A 25,447-nucleotide genomic window follows, 5' to 3' on the forward strand; every position below is an offset into this window, starting at 1 on the left:
ATCCAGTTATTTTGGAAATAATATTCATGTTGCATTCAGTTATTTTGTAGGTGGTTTTCATTCTTCAAGCTCTTTGTATCTTTAATCGCTAGTTTGTAGTGTTTGGCTTTATTGTTTTATTGTGGATTTTATCGTTTTTGTTCCTTGCCCTGCAGAACATGAGTTTTGAAATGGGGAGGGAAAAAGGGTTACAGTATTAATGTTTGGTACATTTTATAAAGTGGGGGAGATAGAAAGGGGAAAATGGGAAAGAGGAAAGGGGGGGGGGAGATGTTTTTTTGTGTGTTTTTGGGTTTGCTGAACATAACTTTTGCAAAAGGAAGTAGAAAAAAAAAGCATCGATGTTAGGTGCCTTTCCTCTCAGGGAGCCAATATCTTTAGACAGCCTGATCTGGTAGCGCAAGAGTAGTACTAGTCACAGTCCTACAGAGCATGGATAAAAGATTAGAAAAAATCAGAATCAAGGGGAACTCCGAGGCTATACAACAGATGGTAATGCTGAGAACATAGACGCGGATGTGGAAACTAACCCACATAAGTTATACACGCTAACTAATCGTATGGAAATTGCAATAGAAATAAAACATAAAGAACCTCATACGGAACCAAGAAAACTGCAAAATTGCAAGTTAACTATGCTCTCCTAAAAATTGTAGTATCGGCATCGACTGGTGCAACGCCAAATAGTCGTGAAAGATCAAAGAAGACGAAAATACCGAGAAGAGAAAGCACCAACCAGATCTGCACTGGATGAGTTCGAAGAGGAATGGGACCTTGTGAAGGCTTGTTGCCATCCACATTCCAGTGGAAGCCAGCAAGAAGTCAATGGAAAACGGCTGCTGCGATAACGCAATTTTATTTGCAAAGGTTATCGAAAGAGATGGACAGTACTAAAAATCTGAGAAAGCTTGTTGTCATTCAGATTCCAGGGAACGCCATCGGATATTGTCAGGGAGAAACCTCTGATGATGACTCGCGTGAGCATGCCAAGTGAGTATTAATAATAATATTATTATGTATTCTCTTTTTAACTAGAAAACACACATGGAAATTAATCGGGATTCCGCAAATGAGATTATACGTTCGAATGTTTTCCGAGAGAATCGTCTCTATTTGACTTAATCTTGAATAAAAACAATTTATATATAAATAAATAAATAAATAAATAAATAAAAAATAATTCAATTTGTCTTCAGTCTGCACTGCAAGTTTCAAAATCAATGCTTTTTTAATTTTGTTTTCATTTTATGACCAATCAAATTTAAGATAGTCCTCAGCCAATCAGATTCGATGTGTGCATTAAAAAAAATAATATAAAAATTTAATGAAAAAGTAAATTTTCTACTGTTTAATAAATTCTAGTTTATTTTTGTTTCTTATGTAAAATCGAATGATATTGGTGTGCATTAAATAATAATAATAAAAAACACCTGTTCAATCATTTCGTACAGAAGTAAGTCGGATTTTCAAATGACACTCGATTTTGTGAGTTTAACAAATTGAACATGAGGACGGGATGAGGGGGCGGGCCGTTGCTGGACGTATTGAAGCTGGGTTGGGTGGTGTAAAAATAGTGGACATAGGTTTGGGTTTGATATAGAAGTTGACGTAAATAGTTTTAGATTTTAGATTTAAGAATATTGGGATTGAACATCGAGTTATTTTGCGTAATAGTTTTTGAAAATCGGAGAGAAGGAAATAATTGGATAAAAACTGAAAGAGCGGGAGAAATAAATAAATGATTGGATGAGAGAGAGAGAGAGAGAGAGAGAGAGAGAGAGAGAGAGAGAGAGAGAGAGAGAGAGAGAGAGAGAGAGAGAGGAGTAAACAATACTACATGAATCTCCTCTTCTGAAAGCTGAGGATTTTTAATCTGATTCCCGAGTGTAATATAAACTGAAATCTAGATTGGATTTTCTTCTTTCGTCTTTCTCAAAATTAAATCTAGAACTTACAAAACAATGGCAGATTTTTTTTTTTACAAGAAATGAATTAATCCGGAATTATTTTGGTTTTATCAGGAGAAAGATTTATTTATTTTTTATTGATCATTTCTTTTGCATTTGTTCTGTTTTAGTTCTAATTAATATTGAATAAATCTTTAATTTCAAAATCGAACACTTGTTTTCTGTCTTATCTTGGTTTTCCATTTATATACATATAAACACATGTATACACCTATACGCACATACGTACTACACATAAATATATACGTCTTTGACATTGTTGTTGTTTGTACGGGTACATAAGATGTTTGAGAAATACTATTCTGATGAGAGAAGCTGTTCGAAGAAATTTTATGTACCTATAACTGAAAATAAACATTGTCTCGAAACAACTGTAAATAAGTTTAATATCTGTGTATATAATCTGTATTTGGAATATGATTTAAAAATAATTTATATCGATAATATATGGATATTCGTTCGTCGCAACAATGAGGACTATATAATTATCCTAGAGGGATGAGTGATGATGACCGAATTGTGAGGCAAGAGTTGCGCAATCCCTAACCACCCCTCTCTTTAGACAGCAATGGCTTGATTCCAATGGCTAGGAGAAGCCCAGGACGACCGAAAACAATGCCAAGAAAAGCGGTGAACATATGCTGTAACTGGTATCCTCAAACGGTCATCAATTTTAGTACTAACCAGGCTCCTACCCTGTACTTGTAGCGGCATTCACCCGGGATGGATTGAGCCGACCCAATGCTGTGAACCGCATTTGCTTGCTATTTTTATTTTTTATTTTTTTAAATACAGAATTTGATCTTCTTAGTGTGTACTCGGTAATATATTACGTAATAATTTATTTCAAAAGACAATTTTGAAGCATCACAGTAATATGAACAGTTCGCTATGAGTTATCTTTCTTGATTAGGACCTTTCACTGACGTCGCTCTGGAAATAGAACTGAGACTCCACTCTTTTTCTCATCTCTGCTTAATAATTGATGTATATACCTTCAAAATTGTATGCTGAAAGAAATTATTGTAATGCTATTAAAGCATTACAATAATTGCTTTCAGCATACAATTTTGAAGCATATAAGCCTTTATAATGACTGAGACGAAATAAAAAAAAATGTATATACTTTTCTTGCTTAAGTACAAAAAAAAACCACAAAAAACAAAAACAGGCTCCTTCAGTCTTGGACAGACTAACGATAACCACGAAGGGTTGCCTGTGCGTGAAATTTTTGTGGCAGCAGGTGCGCAATCTCCAACCACACCTCTCCTGAGACGACATTGTTAAATACCAGTGGCAAGTGAAGTACAGGACGACTGGAAACAAATGCCGAGATAAGCGGAGAGCACATACAGCGCCTAGAATTCCCAAATGGTCATCCATCTGATACTAACCAGGCTCAACGTTGCTTAACTTCGGTGATCTGACGAGAACCGGTGTGTCAACGCGATGCTTAAGTACAAAATCGGTAATAATTCAGCCACTAACATGAACAGAACATCGGCTTAAATGTGAAAATAACCAATAAATCTAGTAATCTAATAATCATTAAAAATACATCTTAAACTAATGTTTTATCACTTAATGAAGCCAAAAGCCATTCGAGGATAAAGGTTTGTGAGGTTTTCAGTTAGATGGTGGAACGGTACTATAAAAGGGTTGGCAACTATGATTAAGTCACAGGACGACTCGAAAGTTCTTACAGTGTAACCCTGATATAAGATACTTCTTATCAGAGCCCTGCAGCTACAATCTTACATTTAAAGGCGATAAAAATCGTGCATGAAAATTGATGTGATCCCGTGGTCTTGTGGTAAAGCACCAGGGTGACGAGTTCAAGTTTCATCAACAAGTTTAGCAATAGTGACGAGAAGTGATACTTGGAAACATGCAGGTCTATAGATAATTTAATTTTATGCACGTAAAAATATTTAAATAAATATTTATATAATAAATTAATAATTACAAATAATACGTCCCAAAATGTGGGGCGACTACAATATGAACAAAGGGCGAATAACTTCTCTCTTAAAAAAAGCACTCGGGGAGTGACCTCCCCTATACAGAATCGCTTATAAAAAATAAAAATAAATCTACAATCTTTTTATACATATATATATATATATATATATATATATATATATATATATATATATTGAATGAAAGATGAGGAATAAAAGTTATATCTAACTTTAAGGAAAAGTTAAGAGGAAATTTAAGAAAAAACCTCTTTAAGCCATGACATTTCGAAGCTAAATGCTTCTTTCATTCTCATTTCATTTCTAAATGCCATTATGCCAGTTTTTTTTATAATTTACATTTTAGATAATTCTGGCCCTTCTCCTTTTCCGAGGAGAAGCATTTAACTCCGACAAGGGCCAGAATTATACAAAATGCAATAATAATAATAATAATAATAATAATAATAATAATAATAATAATAATAAAAAACTGGTTTAATAACATTTAGAAATGAAATGAGAATGAAAAAATAGAAGCATTTAGCTTCGAAATGCCATGGCCTAAAGAGTTTTTTTTCTTAAATTTCCCCTGAACTTTTCCTTATTGTTCTGATGATATAATAAAGTTATATATATATATATATATATATATATATATATATATATATATATATAACTTTTATCCCTCATCTTTCATTTAATAATATCGTTTGCTCCTCTTAATGGTGTTGAGCTTTTCTTATCTTGATAGGTTTTGCTTTGCTAAAGATTTACTCTTTGGTAACATAATTATATATAGATGTGTGTGTTTGTGCCGAAGCATCGCTATAGGTGCTTTGTCCGTCGGTTTTAGACATTTGTTTGAAATAGCATCTTCATCATTGGATACAGACTGAATGGACGTATCTTAAACAAATCCGTTCGTGTTTTGTCTTGAGAGAATTTTAAGATAATTAGATTAATTCCTTAATGTAACCTTATTTTCCTTTTGCTCTCAATAAATCGAGACCCTTCAAACATTTTCTGTCTCTCCACCCTATTCTCCCCGCCACTGGTTGACAAGTTGTCCTAGGATTCTTCATGAATGACAAGGTCATTCAACTTGCGCCCCCCCACTTTTTTTTTGTGTGTACATTGAAGAATTTGAATAAATAAAATTCTTCAGATCTAATTTTAACCTCTTACAGTCAGGAATGCACAAAGTGAATCATTTCGAGATTGGAAGGAGAGATGGAAGAGTGGGCGGAGGAACGGACGGAGTGACAGGAAAAAAAGAAAAGGGTGAAGAAATGGAAGTAGTAGTTGATAAGTACATTGAAGACGGAAGGATGGATAAGCAAAGAAGAAAAGGGGTAGGAGAAAAATGGAGGAGGAGGAGGAGGAAGAGAAAAAAAAGGAGGGGGAAGCAACCTATGAAAGAGAATGAGGAGTAGTATTAGGTTGGTGCAAAAGGTTTTGCCGGTTTGTAGAAGGGCCATTTTAAACCATTGTCATTTATTTTATGCGCTATCTGCCAAGCTCCAACCTCTGTCCCATCGCCGCAATGTTGCATCCCTGCGTCTATTTTACAAATAATGTAGTGGAACGTGCTCTGATAAACTTGTAGCACCCCTCGAACGTACATACTCCCGACCAACCAGAAAAACGGCGAAATCCACAGCCTTTACTGTTGAGGTTCCTATATTCAGGAAATCCTTCTATTCTAATAGTTTTTTTTTCCATTGGACTGCTCAACTTTGAAATTCTCTCTCTGTTTCCTGCTTATGTGACTTTATTAACATGCACACGTTTAAATGTAATGTGAACAAACATCTCGCTACTCAACTCCGCACAATTCTCTGTTAGACATGATCTCAAGTAGCCTTTCACATCCGAGTAGCAATACGCTTTGTTTGGGACGAAAAAGAATAATACAGTGTAACCCGGATATAATAAACTTCTTAATCGAGCACCAACGCTCTTATATCCGGGTTACAATGTACATTAACATAGGCTCTAATTTGGAACCAGAGAAAATCTCTCTTATATCCGTTTTTCTTAAAGTCAGTTTTCTTATATCCGGGTTACACTGTATACCTATACATTTATAAAAGTGAAATTGTGTGTGTGTGTGTGTGTGTGTGTAGATTTCCCTACAAAACTACTCTGTCAATTTTCAGTCTACAAACTCAAGATTTGACATAAGGGTTATTGAGATTTTGGAAAAATCTTTTTAAACGGTTTTCAGGCAGAAATTTGGCTGTTAAGGGATCAAAGTTCACCGATTTGACTTTTGAAAACTCTACCAAACTGCTTCGCCAATTTTGGATCTAAACACTTTAAATTTTAGATGTAGGTTACTTGGACATGTATCAAACTTTTTAACTTGATTTGAGCTCCAAAACAAATGTTAAAGGGTAAAAATTGGGGTCAAAGTTAAAAAAAATTGACCTCTGCGGTTTCTACCAAATTACTCAGCCAGTTTTTGGTCTAAATATTTGAAATTTTACATAAAGTGTATTCAGACACAGAGCAAGCTTTTTAATCGGTTTTCGGTCTTTAGCAAACTATTCAGCCAATTCTGGGTTTAAACATTTGAAATTTTACATGAAGAGTATTCAGACATGCAACAAGCTTTTTAATCAGTTTTTGGGCGAAACTTTGGCTGCCAAGAGATAAAAAGTTTACAGAGTTGACCTTTGTAGACTCTACCAAACTCCTCCGCCAATTTTAGGCGTAAACACTTGAAATTTTAGATGTAGGTTACCTGGACATGAGTCAAACTATTTAATATGTAATATATATATATATATATATATATATATATATATATATATAACCATTTAAAGATTTTGGAGTCTGTCTCTATTGTGGTTCGAAAACCTTTATGCCGACAAAAGGAGACAACGAAAACGTTATTTCTCTTTGGGGAACTTTGACCCGTTTTTCCTCCGTTTTTTCCCCTCGCTGTGCCAAGGTTTAGTTTTAATCGCTTTTAAAGGTAATTTCAGATTAAATCTTTCTTTTAATCGTTTTTTTTTCTTATTTCTGGCACATTCAAATTCCCCCGTAGTGCGCTTTTATTTTGCCAGTAATATTGTTTTTGTATGCTATCGACTTTTTTCCTGACGAGATGATAGCCGAAAGAGCTCTCGAAAAATTCCCGTACATTTTATTCAAATCCTTATATACATTTTGTACCTCCAAACATATATCTACACTGAATATTCGGCGTTTCATCCACTATAGGATTCGTCAGGCTTATGCGCATAAGCCTGACGAATCCTATAGTGGATGAAACGCCGAATATTCAGAGTAGCTTAATCGCCATATATATTTTATAAATTACTAACTAGCTCTACCTACGTATTGAGCTCTTTTGAAGTAAATACTTAAAGTTTACGCATAAATCCATACTTTCGTATATTAATTTTATGTGAGTAAATGAAGTATATATATATATATATATATATATATATGCACCTAAAGTTATGAACAGTATATAGGGCCAGAGCAAAACCGGGTTGAACTGCTAGTATATTTAAAAATGTTATTACTTAAGCATATCACCATGATTAATTTATCACTTTTTTCTTTCAGAATATTAAAGCATCATTCTTGATTCACGGTAATATTTTTACCCATGTTGACCCACAAACGAGCTTCTTTAATTAACAGGAAGAGGGTTATCTTCCATCATGATAATGCTTCTCTTCACACAGTACTAATGACCAAAGACCTAGAAAACTTTGGAAGGGAGTCTAGGTCCCTCGAATTATCATTTATTTCGAGGATTACCAAATTATTTAGATAATCTTGGATTAATATCACAGGAGGAAATTGAACGCGAGTTAGATTCATTTTTCACATCAAAACTTAAAGAGGCATTGATAAGGCCGTTGACAGATGGAACCAAGTTACAGAGAGCAAAGGTTGTTATGAATAAAGATATTCGAAAACGTTCTTCATTTTCAAGATGACATTTTAAATCAGCAAAAACTTTTGCACCGACCCGATAGAATAGAACGAGCAGGGGGTGGAGAGGAAAAGGAGCGGGAGAATAAACAGAATTAGTAGTGGAGGGTAAGAAGAGTAGAAGTCAAGCAAGAGGAAAAAGAAAAGAGAAAACGATAGACCGAACAGAAGGAAGGTGGTGACAGCAAGGGTAATAGGAGGAGACGAAAAAGAGGAAAAGGAATAGGAGGAGAAAGACGGGAATAATAGTTGAGGACGAGGAATAGGACGAGGAGGGATATGGGAGAAGTAGGAGTAACTGCAAAAAAATGGTAGAAAGTGAAACAAGAGAATAAGAGGGTAGGAGAATGGAAAAAAAGCAAGAGGATGAGAAAAAGCGGGGCAGAGGGGGAAATAAGAAAAATAGGTGGAAGAAGAAAAAGAGGGAAAAGGAGAATAAAGAATAAAACAAGAATGCATCAAGAAAGAAATGCCAGAAATTTATAATTAAATAAAATGTCGTCTGCTTTTATAATTGACAAATGGTTCACTTAAAAATTTAATGTTTTTGTTTAGCAGGTTTTTTTTTTTTAAAATGATTTTCTTTTATTTATTTTTATAATTCCGACAGACAAAATAGGTGTGAAAAACCAGCAATTAATTTTGACGTTTTTCTTCTTTTTACTGCCTTATTATCAAAAAAAAAAAAAAAATCTATTTGTCCTATTTTTTATTTCTACTTGATACTAAAAGCAACCGGATATTTTATTTTTAAAAAATTATTTTAGTTATTTATTTCAAGAAGGTTTAGCATGTCTGTTCCCCGTATGCGACCCCTAGGGCTAGGAGTCTTTTTTTTTTCATATAACTCCCCCCCCCCTGTTGGTTTTAAGAAAGAGTAGAGGTAGATGAAAAGCAAAGGAGGGGGGAGGAGAAGCAGTAGAATATAAGGAGGAAGAGGAAAAGAATTGGAGGGGTGGAGGAGAGTTATCACTTTTAATTTTTTTGTTTTCAATCTTAGTCGCTCTTCATCTTCTACTCCTCTCTTTTTCATTTCTACTGTTCGCTCTCCTTCTATCTCTCTAAAATAAATTATTTCAAGATTTCTTCTTTTTTTTGTGGATGAAAAATGGCATCTCACCTGTCAAAAGACCACCCCAATCAAACTAAAATATTTTCTTTGAATTCTTTCGAATGTAGTTTATTAATTGTCTTCAATTATATTTACTCACTATTCCAACTTGAAAAAAAAAAAAAAATGAAAACAAAAACAACAAAATAAAACAACACAACAAAAAAATGAAAGGTCAACTTGAAATCGGAATAGACTAACAGTAACAATTCAGGGTAAAACGAGAAAATTGTCGCCTTAAAGAAAACAACACTACAGCTTTATTTTAAAACTTTTATTTAAAAAAATCAATTCAGGTAACTTGATTATGTAATAGAGCTGACATCTGTTCAATGTAGCCGCCTACAGCCTCAATCACCGCCTCGATACAGGTTCGGAACTGCAAGTATACCTTTTGCACAAGCACCGGCGGATGGCAGCAATCAGGCTTGCTTTGGTGTTGTAGGAGGTCATGTTGGTGATATTCTCGACGTATGACCTAACGAAGTTTTCCAGCGGGTTTAGGTCGGGGAAGGAGAGGGGTCGTAGTACTCCTTCTGACGTCAAGCCTGGGTCTCTTTAGATTTGTGAGCGGGCGCCGAATCCTGCTGCCACGTCCAGTGTCTGCAGCGGCCACCTGATCGCACTAGGAGATCACCACACACTTCAGCACATCCAGGTACACTTTCGTGTGAACTTTCAAGCCGCCTTCTAAGATGTGAGGTGGAATGATGTCGCCCTCACTTGAAACCACACCAAAAACCATAACCGTGGCCGGAAACTTTGTTTTCTTCACCCTGGCACATCCCTTTATTTATGACAATCCAGCGATATATCTTGACGGTTCTGGCAATGGTCCTGTTGTCATAACTTGAATCGGCAGAGAGCATGGGTTGTACAGCGGCGCATCTCCGATCTCGCTCGTTGAACATTGTGTCACTTTCTGACATGATAGAAGGCTCCTATCGTTCTTGGGATTTGTACATAACTGGCAAACTAGTAGATGGTTTGCAACAAAAAATAAAACTGAGTCTCATCGAACGGAAATGGAATCATGTCGTCTTTTCAAGAACGACAGTTTTATCGTTCCACCTTGTAAACTCCTTTTAAATACTATTTTCTGCCCGAGACGATATCACACACTGTATACAAGTGAAAATCAAAACCTTCAAATCGTAAAAAAAAAATAAATAATAAATAAAAATAAAAAATAAAACAATTCTAACATCCGAAGTTATATATATAATTTTAGGTTAATATTGTTCAAAATTGAGAACATCCAATGAGTTTAATGAGGTTTATTTAATAGTGTTCAATACCAAAGAAGATTACGATATACTTTTATTTATTTTTTACATAAACATTTGGGTACCGCTAAACAGTCATGAATATGTTTCAGTCAACTAGTCATAAACAACTAGGCATTCTCAGGCGAGATTGCTTTTACGAGAAGAAAATCCTCAATAAAAATTGGAGAAAAGTTCACAAAACACAGAAGTTTTTGTTTGGTAAGCAATCACGTGATATACGGCTTTTAAATTTGTAGAAAAAGAAATGGAGAAATATTTATGTAAAAATAAATAAAATGAAAAAAAATGTGTGTGTGTGTATATATATATATATATATATATATATATATATATATATATATATATATATATGAACGATTTCAATATTTTTCCCGATTCCGATTCTTTATAAATCTCTAAATATTTAACTATAAAATTGTTATTTATTCCCAATTACCGTAAAAACACATTTTAAATGTGTATATATTTTCTCAAACGTAAAAAACACACACCCACACACTTGTGAAGGTGACGTATAGCTTTTAGCTTTACTAGATGTTTAAAATAAATGTATATTAATTATTTTATTATTTCACCAGCGGTGGAAGATAGTGTTTTAAACAAAATCAAATAAAAATTGATAATTAAAGGAATCGTTTTTGGTATCGGAAAATAGGCACAAAATTTTCCGATTCCGATACTACAAAAAGTTCCAATTTTTTCGATTTCGATTAAACGTCCCAACACTTTATATATATATATATATATATATATATATATATATATATATATATATATATATATATAAATAAATTTATTAGCATTTATTACAATTTTTGATTATTGCTAAATCCCAACGGCATTTTTTGTAACAGCATTCTATCGTCTCGTCACCAATAGTAAGTATATTTGTTTTTCTTTATTCGACTTCTTATCTCTTCATATTATCCAGCTTTAATTTAGAAAAAAAAAATCTCCCTAAAGTCATTTTACCCATAATGCATTGCACCAAAACAATGATAGCTCACACTTTTCGTAGCATTCAAAGGAGCACGGATAATAGATTTATATAAAAAATACAGAAGAAAAAACCTAACTTATTTTTTCCTTGAAGAAAAATGTTGACAAACGCTGTATGTGGGGAAAAAAAAAAAAAAATGCAAAAACAGAAAACAAAACAAAAAAAGCAACTAAATAATAAAATTAAAAAAAGAAAACAAACAAAAAGAAACGAGTTTTATTAACATTATCCCATTTGATAGCTGTACGTTCATTGATAAAATGTTAGTTCAAACTTAAGCATGACAGACCAACGAAAATGTTATTTCAATCTTAAACGTGACTGTTTAGCGGTACCCAAATGTTTATGTAAAAAATAAATAAAAGTATATCTTAATCTTCTTTGGTATTCACAAGAAACACTCGTCTAGCTGTAAACATTATCAATAATTCCCCCCACTCTTTATCTGTGCCTAAACCTAAACGTAGATTCCATGAACAAAGCTTCTTTCTTAGAACTGCACGCCTGTGGAATTGTCTTCCGTTTTCCTGCTTTCCGACTGACTACAATATGGTTGTCTTCAAGTCTAACGTAAATAAGTTCTTGATGAGCCGTTCCATATAAATTATCAAATTTACCAAATTTTCATTACTAATGATTACTATATTGTCCAATTTCTACTGTACACTCTGTAATCCTTATCCTTGAATGGCCTCTTGGCCTTGATAATGTGGTGATGCCTATGTAAAAAAAAAAAAAACGTGACAAAGTAACAATTATAATAGTTCGAACTTAAGTGTCACATACCAAAAAAACGTACTATTTCAAATTTAAGCGTGAGTCACCAACCAACAACCGAAGCCTCGACTTAGGATGCTTGGACGCATTTAAAATATCTCCATTCAATTAACGCGCTTAGCAAAGAAAATGCTACTTCAAAATTAAGCGTAAAATATAAACGAAAGGAAGAAAAACGGAAACGTATTGAATTATTCGGACTACTCTTCTTATCTTGGATGTTATTCACACAATGTTTCGGCCGATGTAACCTCCGACCTACTTCAGGACATCTTGTTGATCTACAAAATTTCGAACGGAACAGATTCCCGAGTTCGACGAGATGCACCCGAGGAAGGCTGGTGGTTACATCGACCGAAACGTTGTGAAAAAAAACATCTAATATGGCAAATGTGCAGTTTAGCGGCGTAAATTATTTGACAGACAAAATATTATAAAAACTATTTTATATGAAACACATTATTAGACACAAAGGTTGAAATAAAACTAAAAAATCATTTGTATTAGGCTAAATGTAGGGCAATCGGGGCTGCCATATTGCTTTTAAAATTTAGCCTTTGTAAGGTTTGACAGATTGGCCTTTTTAAGACCAAATTTGTCCTTTTTTACGCTCTTGGAACTGTTTTGGCAGCCATTTTTGTAATGAAAGAGCATAAAAAGGCCAAATGTGGCTATAAAAGGGCTGATCTGTCAAAGCTTAATAAGGCCAACTTTTAAAAACAATATGGCGATCTCGATTGTCGTACATTTAGTCTAATAAAAATGTTGAAAAAATAATAAAATTTTTTTTTTTTTCGCGATTTTATTTCAGTCTTTGGGTCTAATAATGTATTTTATATAAAAATAGTTTTTATATATTTTTGTCTGTGAAATAATTTACGCCGCTAAACTACAAATTTGCCAGAACAGTAGTAAAAAAATAACAAAAACAACAAAAAAAAAACAACCCCAAATAATACAAAATTGTCACACCTTATAAAAATTCATTAAAAAAAAAATATTGGTCTTAGGGGTGGTTCTCGCGTTTTGATACAAAGTCTGAGATGTTCACAACTATGACCTGATAACCCCACCCGAACCTGTCCTTTCCCCATTATCCGTTCGCCCATCCAGCTTGTCTTTTTATAATCGATCAACCACCTGCTCCCCCCTTTTTCTGAAATTATCTTGTTCCATACCTTCAAGATAAAGCCATTCTTATTTCTAACGCCCCTCCCCCTCCTCAGGAAAATTTCGAGTGTTATGATTGTAATTGCCTTTTGAAGAATTTTCCAAGAAGATGGCGCCAAAAATCGCAAGACACGCTGCCGCAGACGGTCGTTTATCTGAAATCACTCGGTTTTAGCTTTTATTTGCTTTATCATCATTTTAGTTTAGTCATTGCTGCTATTTCCTGTAGCGTATTTACTTGAGCGAAAACAATTGAATCTAAGTGAAGGCCGTTTTTGTTTTCGTTGGCAACGGTGAGCCCACAGATAAGGGTGGGAGGAGGAGGTCAGATTATAAACTAATTTTAGATGCGTCCAACAATATCTATGAGATCTATCGGTCGGTTTGTCACGCTTTCAAATTGAAATGGTATTTTCATTGATAAGCGTACGGATGAAATGAATTATGACTACTGCTTTCACCTTGGATGTTGTTCTCATGACGCCACACCCGATGTAACTATAACTTTCTTAAGGTACGTCTTGTCGAACTTGGGAATCTTTATATCAAACTCGGAAATTTGGACGGAATTTCGAACGCAATCTAAGGTTACCTTACTCTAGCCGCAAGGACCCGTAGCGCAACGCATAAAAGTGCTAAGTTAAATCAGTGGTTAACGACACGAACTGACAATCTGAATGTGCCAGGTTCGAATCCAGTTCGTTCCACAGAAATACTTTCATTTAGAATGTTAGCAACCTTCACAATTTTCACTTGAAAGATAGCGAGGAATACATAATCGAGTTATGTGTTCATCAACGTTTCAAGACTTCCTCTGAATGAAATAAAGACGAAACGTCGTTGAACTTTGTTCCTTTTTATTTCTCTATTTCGTTCAGAATACTATTTCCATTATTCTCAGCATATATATATATATATATAAGAACAAAGAAGGTGTGAGAGTGGTGAAAACATGAAATTAAATTTAAGAAAAATTGGAATAGTGGATAAGCAGGTGAACAAAGTAGTATAAATATGACAGAAACATCTCTAAAGCCAACAAATATTTCGATTCTACACAAAAGATTAAGATTGAGGATTAAGGCTGCGTTTAAAATATCGGTTGGCTTAGAGACCTGACTGTGTTGTTATTTTCACTAGTCTGTTCATACTTATCCAATATTCCATATATATATATATATATATATATATATATATATATAATTAACGTTATCTGAGTGTTTACTTCCAGTGTGCGTGCTATGCCTCATGCTATCTTTTAGCAGAAATATATTTTATCTATTAGATGATGACATCAAACGCTCTTAAAAGGTAAACACGCATTATATATATTACTTTTTTAAAAAAATTTTTTCATCTGTTTCTTTGTGTTCTTACACGCCATGAAAATATCTATTAGAAAAATTCCTTATTACATTTATTTTTTATTCACACACACACACACACACACACACACACACACACACACACACACACACACACATAGTGAGTGTGTATTCATGTGAAAATATCTGTTAATATGTATCAGTGAAACACATTTTGACAACATAACTGACACAAATTATTTTGTAAGTAGTTACTTTCGAGAATGTGGCTTGGTAAATGACCCTCTCCTCAGTACACAAAATTCCCCAAAATTGCTTTGCACTCAGATCAACAAGGGAATCTCATATAAAGTGGAAAGCACCGGTTATCCCCACACAAGCGTAGCTCGTATGAAGAAATATACTGGAAAAAAAAACAAGTTTGTACCATTAAATAATAACTAAATAACAAGTTAATCTCGTAACATCTTTCTCATTTTATATATGTATATATATACATACATGCATTATATACTTACGTAAATATACGTATATGATAATGATACCCCCGTCTATTTCGACGCTCCGCTACAACAACTAAGCTGTTCGGAAATCCACACGAGTGATTAGTGGTGAATGCTATGTGCAGAACCGAACACACTTTTTGGTACAACTGCTAATCTTTGTCGGTGCAATGGATGCCACAAGACAAGTAGAGCTCAGGTTTTTACATCAGTTTTCTTTGCCCTAGATAAATGTCTTAACGAAGACTGAGGGTACATCTCTCCCAATGAATTAAATGCGTTCACAGAGAACAATCTGGAAATTTCTATTTCAGGCGTGGTACATACAGCGTCCATCATTTCCAAATATTCCCCTATCTGATACTGGCCAAGCTCGCCGTTGCTTAACTTTGATGATCTGACGAGAATCGTTGTGTAAACATGATTTTACTATATATATATATATATATATATATATATATATATATAAATAAATAAAAGGAACTTTGTGTGTGTGTATCAGTTCATTCGCTATAGATTCCGAAACGGCTGGGTCGATTTTTATGAAATTTCACGCAAATGTACTTTATGTATCTGGCAATGTTCTTAGATAGTATCTATGTAGACTACAGTATATTATGGACTAAGGCACTGCAGGGAGGCATGTGAAGCTTCTCCCGGCGCACCACGGTGAGCAGACAATCGATTTGATTGAAAAATGGTCGATTCAATCTGGGACATCGTCGTGTTTCCCTGTATATATATATATATATATATATATATATATATATATATATATATATATATATATATATATATATTACTCGTGTACATTGTACGTGAAACATAACGGATAAACAATTGTGCTCTACACGGTTTGTACAAATAGGCAAAAAAAAAAAAAAAAAAATGATAGAGATACACCAATAATTTTTTTCCTTAATGACTTAAGGAAAAAAAAATATCGACGGTTTTTTTTTTTGTAATCTTTATTTTAGAGTGAGAGATTTGTAGAAATTGTCTGATTTGCTTTCTTGCTTCCGTCCACCAGTTCGAATGGCTTTGTCCGAGCGCTAGAAATAGGCACACAATTTTTTTACTTGGTATTTTTGTGTGACAGGACGGGTTTATATTGCTATACGAATGAATCAATTAAAATGTCTGACCTATATCCAAGTAACCTACATCAAAAATTTCAAGTGTTTAGACCCAAAATTGGCTTTATAGTTTGTTAGAGACCGCAGAGATCAATTTTTTTTAAAACTTTGACTCCAGTTTTGACCCCTTAACATTTACTGTGTTGAACTCAAATCACATTAGAAACTTAGATCCATGTCCAAGTAACCTATATATAAAATTTCAAGTGCTTAGATCCAAAATTGGCGGAGCAGTTTGGTGGAGTTAAAAGTCAAATCGTTGAACTTTGATCCCTTAACAGCCAAATATAGGCTGAAAACCGATTAAAAAGATTTTCCCAAATCTCAATAATCCTTATGTCAAATCTCGAGTCTGTAGACTAAAAATTGACAGAGTTACACAGACGGGCAGACAGACACAGACATTTTCACTTTATATATATATATATATATGGCCCTCTCACCCTAAATTAAAATGCCACTCATGCAATCGTTAATACAAATTACAATCCTTTCTTCAACCCATCCATGTTTGGTACAAATAAACTTTAGTCTATGCCTGACTTGCCCACCAAATTCTTGTTACAAATCGCCAACAGTTTTTCTGGAGCATCGATTGCTTACCAGATAAATAACGATAGATCTCAACTTTTTGCGGATTCTGAAATAAAATATGATAATTAAATTTCTCTAAAATTGTTACTCGTTCAGTCTTACTGTGTTTATGACATTTGACTTCATGAAAAAAAAATTCGTGAAAATCTAATGAGAACATTAAAAAAAAACCCTAATCAGTTTATGAGTACAAACGACGGACTAACATACAGTTGTAACACTATTTCACCGGTCATAATTGGATTGTGCAAATTCTAGGTTAGCGAATATAACGTGTTGTTGGGTTTATTTGGAGTTCAAAGCACAGTTGTTTTGTGTGTAGGAAAGTTTGAAAAAGTAAATTATGAAAATAAACATTTGTGTCTTGTTGTTTAAAGAAAAAAATGTCTGAAAATAAAATGAAAATAAATAAAATAAAACGGGGAAGATATCTCATTGATTTCGACACCCGAATGCGTATTGTACTTCGCTTTATTTAAGGAGAGTTGGGATTGCGTTAGGGTATTTGCTGAACAGAGAAATATGCATGCGAGTAAGCAATAAGATTGACCAGTTGCAAGCGAATCCACACAACAAAGACAGTGATTACATTACACATAACTAGAAGAAGTAACGTCACGCATAACTGTTCGAAGTACATTACGGACATTCATATGTGAAACGTCTCGAGAGAGACGTGAGGAGCCGTTATGTTACACGGAGACAAAAACATGGCCCCTTTTCAATTATCGTCGGGGACCACGGAGAAAGTGTGTGGAGGGGAGTAAATGACAAACTCCAACTTACTTTATAACCTTTGAACTCTCCCCTGATTTGGTCTTCTGATGTATCGACTGCTTCCCAGATAAAATGGGCTTCGTGCGGCTGCAGAGTGAAGTGGGGGTCCAGTCGTAAGTCTTTGGGTCGATTTAGGGGACCTGGAAAAAAAAAAAAACGAAAGAGAAAATAAAAAGACAATTAGAAACAGAATAGTTAATTCGAATATCTATCTCCATTCAAGAATATGGTTAATCTATGTAAAAGATTCGTAAGAATAACACGCCGAGCTACAACCATTGTCAATAATCTTCATTTCTTTCTCTCTGTGCCTCCAACTTAACGAAACTTCCATGACCAGATTGTCATTCCTAGAGTTACCCGTCTAGGGAACAAAATACAGATGGGTTGTGTTGTGTCCAGAGAAGTGGGTTGTCTGAATCATGAAAATGACAAGTAAACAAACTCATTTTAGGTTAAATACTATTTATTACAGCCGAAACACAAATTATATTTACAGCACAATATGCACGTGTTAGTGCAGCCGCCATCTTGCCCCTTCTCCCTGGAACTCTCTAGACCTTTTCTTTTCATCTATATAAGGGCAATAACTCTTACTTCCTTTATTAGAGTTATTTCCCCGTTAGCTTTTGATCGCGATAACAGCTTGTTTCCTAGCTTACTACAACATTGCCATTTTCAAGTCCAATGTAAACAGATTTTGTTTAACTGTCTTTTTAAACTGGTTCACAAACTTCCACCATTATAACCAATCATCATGGTGTTGTCTCACCGTCCACCTGACACCTATTAATGCTTATTCTCGAGTGGTATTTGTACCTTCATAAGTGGCGACTCTATTAAACAGACAAGCAATATAATACAAGATATGTGACCTCGTTTACTTTGGTTCGAACTTATCTAATCATAGTAATGGATATTAAAAATAATTCTGAGACCCTTACTATCGGAAACTTTCGGGAAGTCCAATTTCAAACTCCATGGGAAACATAAAATGGAATGGTAGAAGATGCCGAGTCTGCTGCAAAGAGAATAGCCTCCATCAATCAGGCTAGAAAACTTTTCACACCGGCCAGTATCTTCTATCCCTATAAAGTCACATGCATGAAGTCATGTTACTAGGCCTATCCTCACTTTCTTGGCATAAGTGCAAAAAATGTTTCTGACCTAATAAGTTCCGCGTTGTCTGTCAACATCCAGCTTCTGTCACATCGCCGTGTTGTTGCACTCGTGTGTTTGTTTTCTAAGTAGTTGCACCTGTAACCCCCTCCCAGAATAAAACAAATATCCCGACTAACTCGAGTAGTTGCTAAATCTCTTCTTCATTTCTAGATATCGAAACATTTTCGACGAGACAGATGGGAGTTCAAAACGTCTATTTCTTTGGTTTTGTATGCGAGACGAGGCGGACGTGTATTCGAGGGACTTCGGTCCCTACTATAGGGTTGGAATTTTTGATGGAATACTCATAATGTGTAATTCTAATTAAAACAAATGTAAAACCAGAAAAAATATTAACATCCAAAAAGTTACAAGAGGAATTTAGTTTAGTGTTAAAGATTGCCGACAACTGCGGAGAGACGAACGCTATGCCACAACTGCTACTGCGAACAACACCAGCGTAGATTGTTAAGTCAATTTCGTACTTTATCTGGGCAGTAATTATTACGTTATGGTACATATTCAGAATATACGTAATTGTTATATTTTGGTCAGAGAGCCTTAAATGGAAAGAGGCTACAACCAAACTGACTACGAAAGTCTTATAAATTTCAATAAAAATCCAAGATTTTGCAAAACGAACGGATTGAAAGTGTCTGCAATATTTGTCAAAGGATTTGGGGAATAATTAAGGGATTTTTTAAAAAGAATAAACGTTCTTGAAAACATTCTTAAACGATCGTCAGCCATTTTCTTTTTTTTTTTTTGTTGTCTGATTATTTCCTTCCTGTATCGTTCTGGATAAAATGAAACTAAAAAATGATTTTTAAGCGGAAAGAAATAAAATAAATAATAAAAAAAAAATAAATACAAATTTTAGATAAAACACAAAACAATTAATTGAAACTTTCTTTTGTTCATCTTCTTTCTCTTGAAGTTTTGATGCAAAATATTTGTAACATGCGTCTTACGGCACTACAGGCTTGTCTGTCGGTCCAGGTGTCACGCTTTTGTTTAGACTACAATTTTCAGCTTTAGCCCCACAAATTAAACGGACGCAACATAAGTCTAAGCATTTTTCTCTCTCTCTCTCTCTCTCTCTCTCTCATATACAATATATGCGTCCGTTAAGTTGTGGGGCTAAAGATGAATATTGTATTCTAAACAAAAACGAACTTTATATATAATTTTAGTGTTTGGATGATTAATCGAAATCAAGAGTTGGAAAAATCGGAACATTTGGGGGTATCGGAATCGGTATCGTAAAATTTGTTCCTCTTTTCCAATGCTGAAACGATTCTTTTAATTGTCTTTTTATTTAATTTTGTTTAAAGCAAAATCTTCCACTAATGATAATATAATAAATATTTATTGATTTTAAAATCCCAGTTAAACTAAAATCGATAGTTCACCCCCCCCTCCAAGTGTATTTTTACATTTAAGAAAATATCTGCACATTTAATAGGCGTTTTTATGGTAATTGGGGAAGGGGGAATAACAACTTTATTGTTAAATATGTGGAGATTTATAAAGAATCGGAATCTGTAATTGTATCGGAATCAGTAATTTAGTACAGAATTAGTAATTGCATCGGCATCGGGGAAGAATAATATTGGAATCGTCCTATCACTAATAACACGTATATAAACGTTATATGTCAATCAATTTGCCACGCTCGAGTTTTCATTAGCATTTTAATTAACAATAAGTTTGTCTGTCACGCTTTTCTTTGGAATAGCAGTTTTAGAGGCTTTAAGCAATTTATCTACAAGGTCCTGCTTATCCGTCGAGACGTGATGCTTTATTGCTCTGTCACGTTAGATTAGCAATAGCGTTTCCGTTGGTTCGTACATTTAAAGTTTGCAACTTTATCTTCGTTTCTTAATGTTTGAGATTAAGATTGATAATTTGAATTATTTGCAAAGATCCGTGGCGTAACGGATAAAGTATTTGGTGATTTAAGTTGTAAGTGAGAATCTTCTGAAAGTTGAAGAGCCAATCCTCAGTTTGGCCGATACAGAATACAATTGCGAACTACTGAGGACTTTTACTCGGTCATGGCTTCCAGAACAAAAGCATACTACTCTCGTGAATTTAATAAAAGGCTGTGTTCAAAATTCCGTCTAGATTCCCGAGTTCGACAATATACACCTGATTGGTTGGTTGTTTTTGTTTTATGGCATATCAACCCTTTTCAGATTATTTAATGCTGAATAATGTGATTTTGAAGAATTTTTTTTAATAGAATATATTAGTTTTTTTTTTTCAAGTCTGTTTCTTTCTAACCCATAGTTGGGACCCTAACTAACCTACTACCAATCCAGGTCAGAGTGGACCTGGGAGCAATGGCAATTAAAGGATAGCTCCACACTCCCCAAAGCCCGCAAGCTGGGGCCTTCACCATCGGATATAGTTTAAAGTCATATCCAGGACCAATATAAACCTGAAGAACCATCGGAGGCTACATCGGCCGAAACGTGAAAATAATACTCCAGATGAAAAAAGTAGTCCGAATAATCCAAATAATACGAAGTATGTCTGTCATGCCTCCTGTTGCAATACAGTTCTTATTGGCTGTCACGCTTTCGTTTAAAATAGAATATTCGTTTATAGACTCAGAAATTAAATATGTTTAAGCAACTCTGTAAGTAGCTCTGTCTGTCGGTCGATCTATCTTGTTTAAATCTGAAATAACATTTAAATTGGTCTGTCACGCTTTAGTTTGAAATAGCATTTGCATCGCCAAACGCACATATTTAATGGACGCATCTTTAGACTATCTGTTCTTGTTTGTTTTCTATTAAAATCTTTTGTTTTAATTTAATTTCAACATTTTTACTTAAGGCCCTTTGTGTCTGTGTGAAAACATTTGTCTTTTTTTTGCATGACAAACAAGTGAATTGCATTTTAATCGCGGGTGTTGGAGATGGGATAATTTGGGTCGAAGGAGAGGTATGCCGTTAGGGGGCACGTGGTTTGGTTGGGGAGGAAGAAAGGGGCTCGAGAGGAAAGCAACAGAAAGAAAGGGAAGATGAAAACAATGGAAGTTGGCAGAGACGAATCGGAGGGAGATTTGAGTCATGTGACACGCATCGTAGTCACGTGACTGAAATAAATAAATAGAGAGCGAGAGAATTGTTTTGTACGAAATTGAGCTGTGAATCAGTGAAAAAAAAAATTCAGCGGGGAAATAGGTCCAAGAATGGCTAATAATTGAGGAGAGAGAGAGAGAGAGAGAGAGAGAGAGAGAGAGAGAGAGAGAGAGGATGAGGGCAAGGTTGAATGAGGCGGGGAAAGGTAAAATTTCTGCCCTATTTATAATTCAAAAAACAGCCAACTTATAGATCTCCAAAGATTTAACCTGTCATCGTGTGGAAAACTCAATATAAAACGTTTTTTGTCTAACATAAAAAAAGAAAAACAAAAACAAAAAAAAAATTCATCCATCTAAGAAAAAAATAAAGAAAGAAAGAAACAAAAAAATGTTAGTCTCCCTTTGCCCACCACATCTGTCATCCGGTTGCGCATCCCATTCTTTATCTCCCCATTAATACCTAGTTCCTACTTCGGGCAGATTCCCTTAATTTTTAATTCCCATCTCCTCTTCTTGACAGTGATCCGGCCGGAGATCCGACCACTACTTCTAACCCGCCCCCGAATCTTCCTTCGAAACCAGCATCAGTTCATTATTTTTCTATATTTCAAATATTTGGAATTTTCTCTGCCGGACAATTCTCAATTTGAAGCTACCCCCCCCACCGCAAAAAACGGCGTTAATACGATTTGAACGTTTCTTCTCACGCATCCAGTGCCACCAGACGAGAATACCGCCATGTCTTACACTGTCATAATTTAGTTAGGGATACATTTCAGATGACGACGGCGGTAGGTTGCAACAGCAATAATCATAACTAGCGGCAAGAGAGATTTATAACAGGTTTACCCAAGGCACTCACTTCACGTAATCTTCGATACACACAAATGAGAGGATATAATTCTGAAACATTTTTGTGTTAATTTATATTTTGAAAATGAGCAAAAGCTATAACTTTTTACGATAATCAAAAAAACAAAACAAACAAACAAACAAACAAAAAAAAACAAAGAAGAAAAAGAAAATAAAAAAGGGCGTAAACAGGTTATTGGTCTGTAGTTGCTTGAGATTGTTCACTTTTCTGTATTAAAGTAGTTTTCCCTTTAGTCATCTATTCTAATACGTTTTGTGGATACATGTTATCAGTTTTTGCATTAGCCTTTCATACAGGATGGTAAAATTTTAAAACCATTATCTAACGTGGCCTGGCGCTTTTCTGTTTGCCATTGTCCTTAGGGTTGTCTTAATCGTTTCTTCATTATAACCTGTTTCTGTTCATTATTCAAGTTCCATAACTTCTTTCGCGCTTGTTTTTTTAAAAAACCATTTGGTATTTCTTTTATGTTTTTGTGGCTTTCCCCATATCTTGCCCCAGAAGTATTTTTATTTCCTTTGGGCCCGGTTCTGCTCTTCATTATTATTATTTTTACTCACACTGAATTTTCACACATACCATCATCAGAGATTACTCACCCCGAATTCCCAGTACTCTCTACCTCTTTAGATAACCTTTGCAAATGACTTTATGTTATTGCAACAGCCCCTTGCCAGTGGCTGCTCGCTGGCAACGATTATTGGTATTCACTGGAATTTGGGTAGCAGTCAGCCTCCATAAGGTCCCAATACTCTTCGCCTTCATCCAGCTGAGGTCTAGTTAATGCTTACCCTCCTCGGTCCTTCCAGCTTCCTTAACTTTTCACACCTATTTTCTACGGTATCAACAGAAGCGTCTTTTATCACGGGAGGGGAAAGGAGAAGGGCACCGTTTATAAGACTTCATCGTGATTGTCGTCTTCTTATTTTTCTTTTTATTGGTATTTACTCACTATGAGTTTTCAAACAAATCATTAACAGTGACTGCTCATGCCCAATAACCAGTGGCCTTACATGGAGTCTGAGTGACAACAAGTCTACCCAAATGCCTATTATTATTGTTATCATTATTATTATTATTATTATTATTATTATTATTATTATTATTGTGGTTGTTATTTTATCCTTTTTGTTTTCTTTGTTATTGTTGGTGATGTATGATTTTTTCCTTGTTGTTGTTTGTCTACTGGCTCTTTTAAGTAATATCTCCGCTACTCCCTGACGTTTAGAGATACAGCACTTCCGGCAGAATATGAGTTTCCAATGTTAGACCATTGTCTTCTTTGGTTTGAAACACACCGCAACATTTTGGGACTCTGCAGATTCTCTTGATTTCGAATGTGAATTCCTGGTACCAACCTTCTCATCATGAGTCTCTATTAGCATTCACTTAAAATGTGGGTGAAACTAGATACAATGAAAGTGCTTTGTACAACATCACTTGAAGAGGGGCAGGCGCTGTAAGTCCTATACAAGCTGCCAATGCAACATTGACCATTGTCTCTTACGATCCGGAAGGGGTATGGAATACGTTACACCACGTTGTAGCACCAGTTGTTACCAATGGTTTATCGCTTAGAGTATTTGGTGATGTTCTTTGTAACATAAGCTACAATAATTCTCTGCAACATTACAGCATTCCTCGTTTTCCGCAGACAAGATAGTCAAGATATTTTAGAGATTTTAAATGTAAGCCACCAATAAAATGGCAAAATAAAAGACTTTTAGAAAAGAGGATGGCCGAAGATGATGAAAGGATCAAATTATCCCTGACAGAATCTATCATGAATCCGTCCAGAGAAAATCCGACTTTGGTTAATTCCTTTGGGACAAATATTTACATCAACATTCAAGAAACCTCTTTTTTTTTTTTTTTTTTTTTTTTTTTTTTTTTGAAATGTACGAATACAGTGGCGACACGAGAGATGGTGAGAATATAGAATAAAGTTGATAAAGAGAGAAAGGACGTAGGGGAAAATGTAGAGATGTTTTTTTTTTTTAAATATAGAAATCCTACTATTGTTTCAGTATCATTACAAACGCATATATGTATATCTATAAAAGTGAGAATGTGTGTGTTTGAGGAGACTTTTAAATCTAGATACTCCACGAATTTTTAATGTACAGTCTTGGAATTTGGTATATAGATAATTCAGACATGTGAAAAACTTTTTAATCGGGTTTCATCTGAAAAAAGGGTTGCTAAGGGGATTTGTATTTGTTTGTCATGTTTGTTGACTGCCTCACGAATGCGATTGCGTAAGTCGTTTTTTTTTTTACTTACAAGAAGTGAACTATATAAGTTTGTTTATTATACAAACATTATTGGTTACATATGTGCATACATGTTTCAGTGGGATCCCAATTCAAGTATAACACTTCATCAGACACAAAAAAGAATCGATATTGAAACGGGAGTCCAAAATTACATGTAACCAATAATGTTTGCGGCTCCGTCCTGCATTGAGCACTCTTCAATAATCACTCGAGTTTCATTAGATTTACATCTAGGAAATCAATCGATAGAACCATTATATATATATATATATGCATATATATACACATATATATATATATATTAGTGATGGGACGATTCCAAATTTTTTTCCGATTCCGATATAATTACTGATTCTGTTTTAAATTCCCGATTCCGATACAATCACCTATTTGATTCTTTAAAAACCACTGATTATTTATTTATAAAGTTATTTTTCTTTAGATTGCTTTTTTGCGGACGTAAAAATACACTTGTGTG

The 25,447-nt window shown here is 34.6% G+C and overlaps 1 protein-coding gene across 3 annotated transcripts in view; it reads right to left on the reverse strand.

Moving 5' to 3' along the window:
- The window catches only part of LOC145293293 (neuroglian-like), a 1,600,306-nt gene that overhangs the window by 112,003 nt on the left and 1,462,856 nt on the right, over positions 1-25,447 (reverse strand). For all 3 annotated transcript variants that reach the window (XM_080139928.1, XM_080139907.1, XM_080139918.1), the window contains exon 7: positions 17,574-17,704. In XM_080139928.1, the coding sequence (XP_079996054.1) occupies positions 17,574-17,704 (131 nt within the window). The remainder of the gene's footprint in view (positions 1-17,573; positions 17,705-25,447) is intronic.

This window comes from Euprymna scolopes, chromosome 2 (assembly GCF_053919585.1).
Source record: "Euprymna scolopes isolate OS-2025 chromosome 2, ASM5391958v1, whole genome shotgun sequence".
Classification (NCBI taxonomy): domain Eukaryota; kingdom Metazoa; phylum Mollusca; class Cephalopoda; order Sepiida; family Sepiolidae; genus Euprymna; species Euprymna scolopes.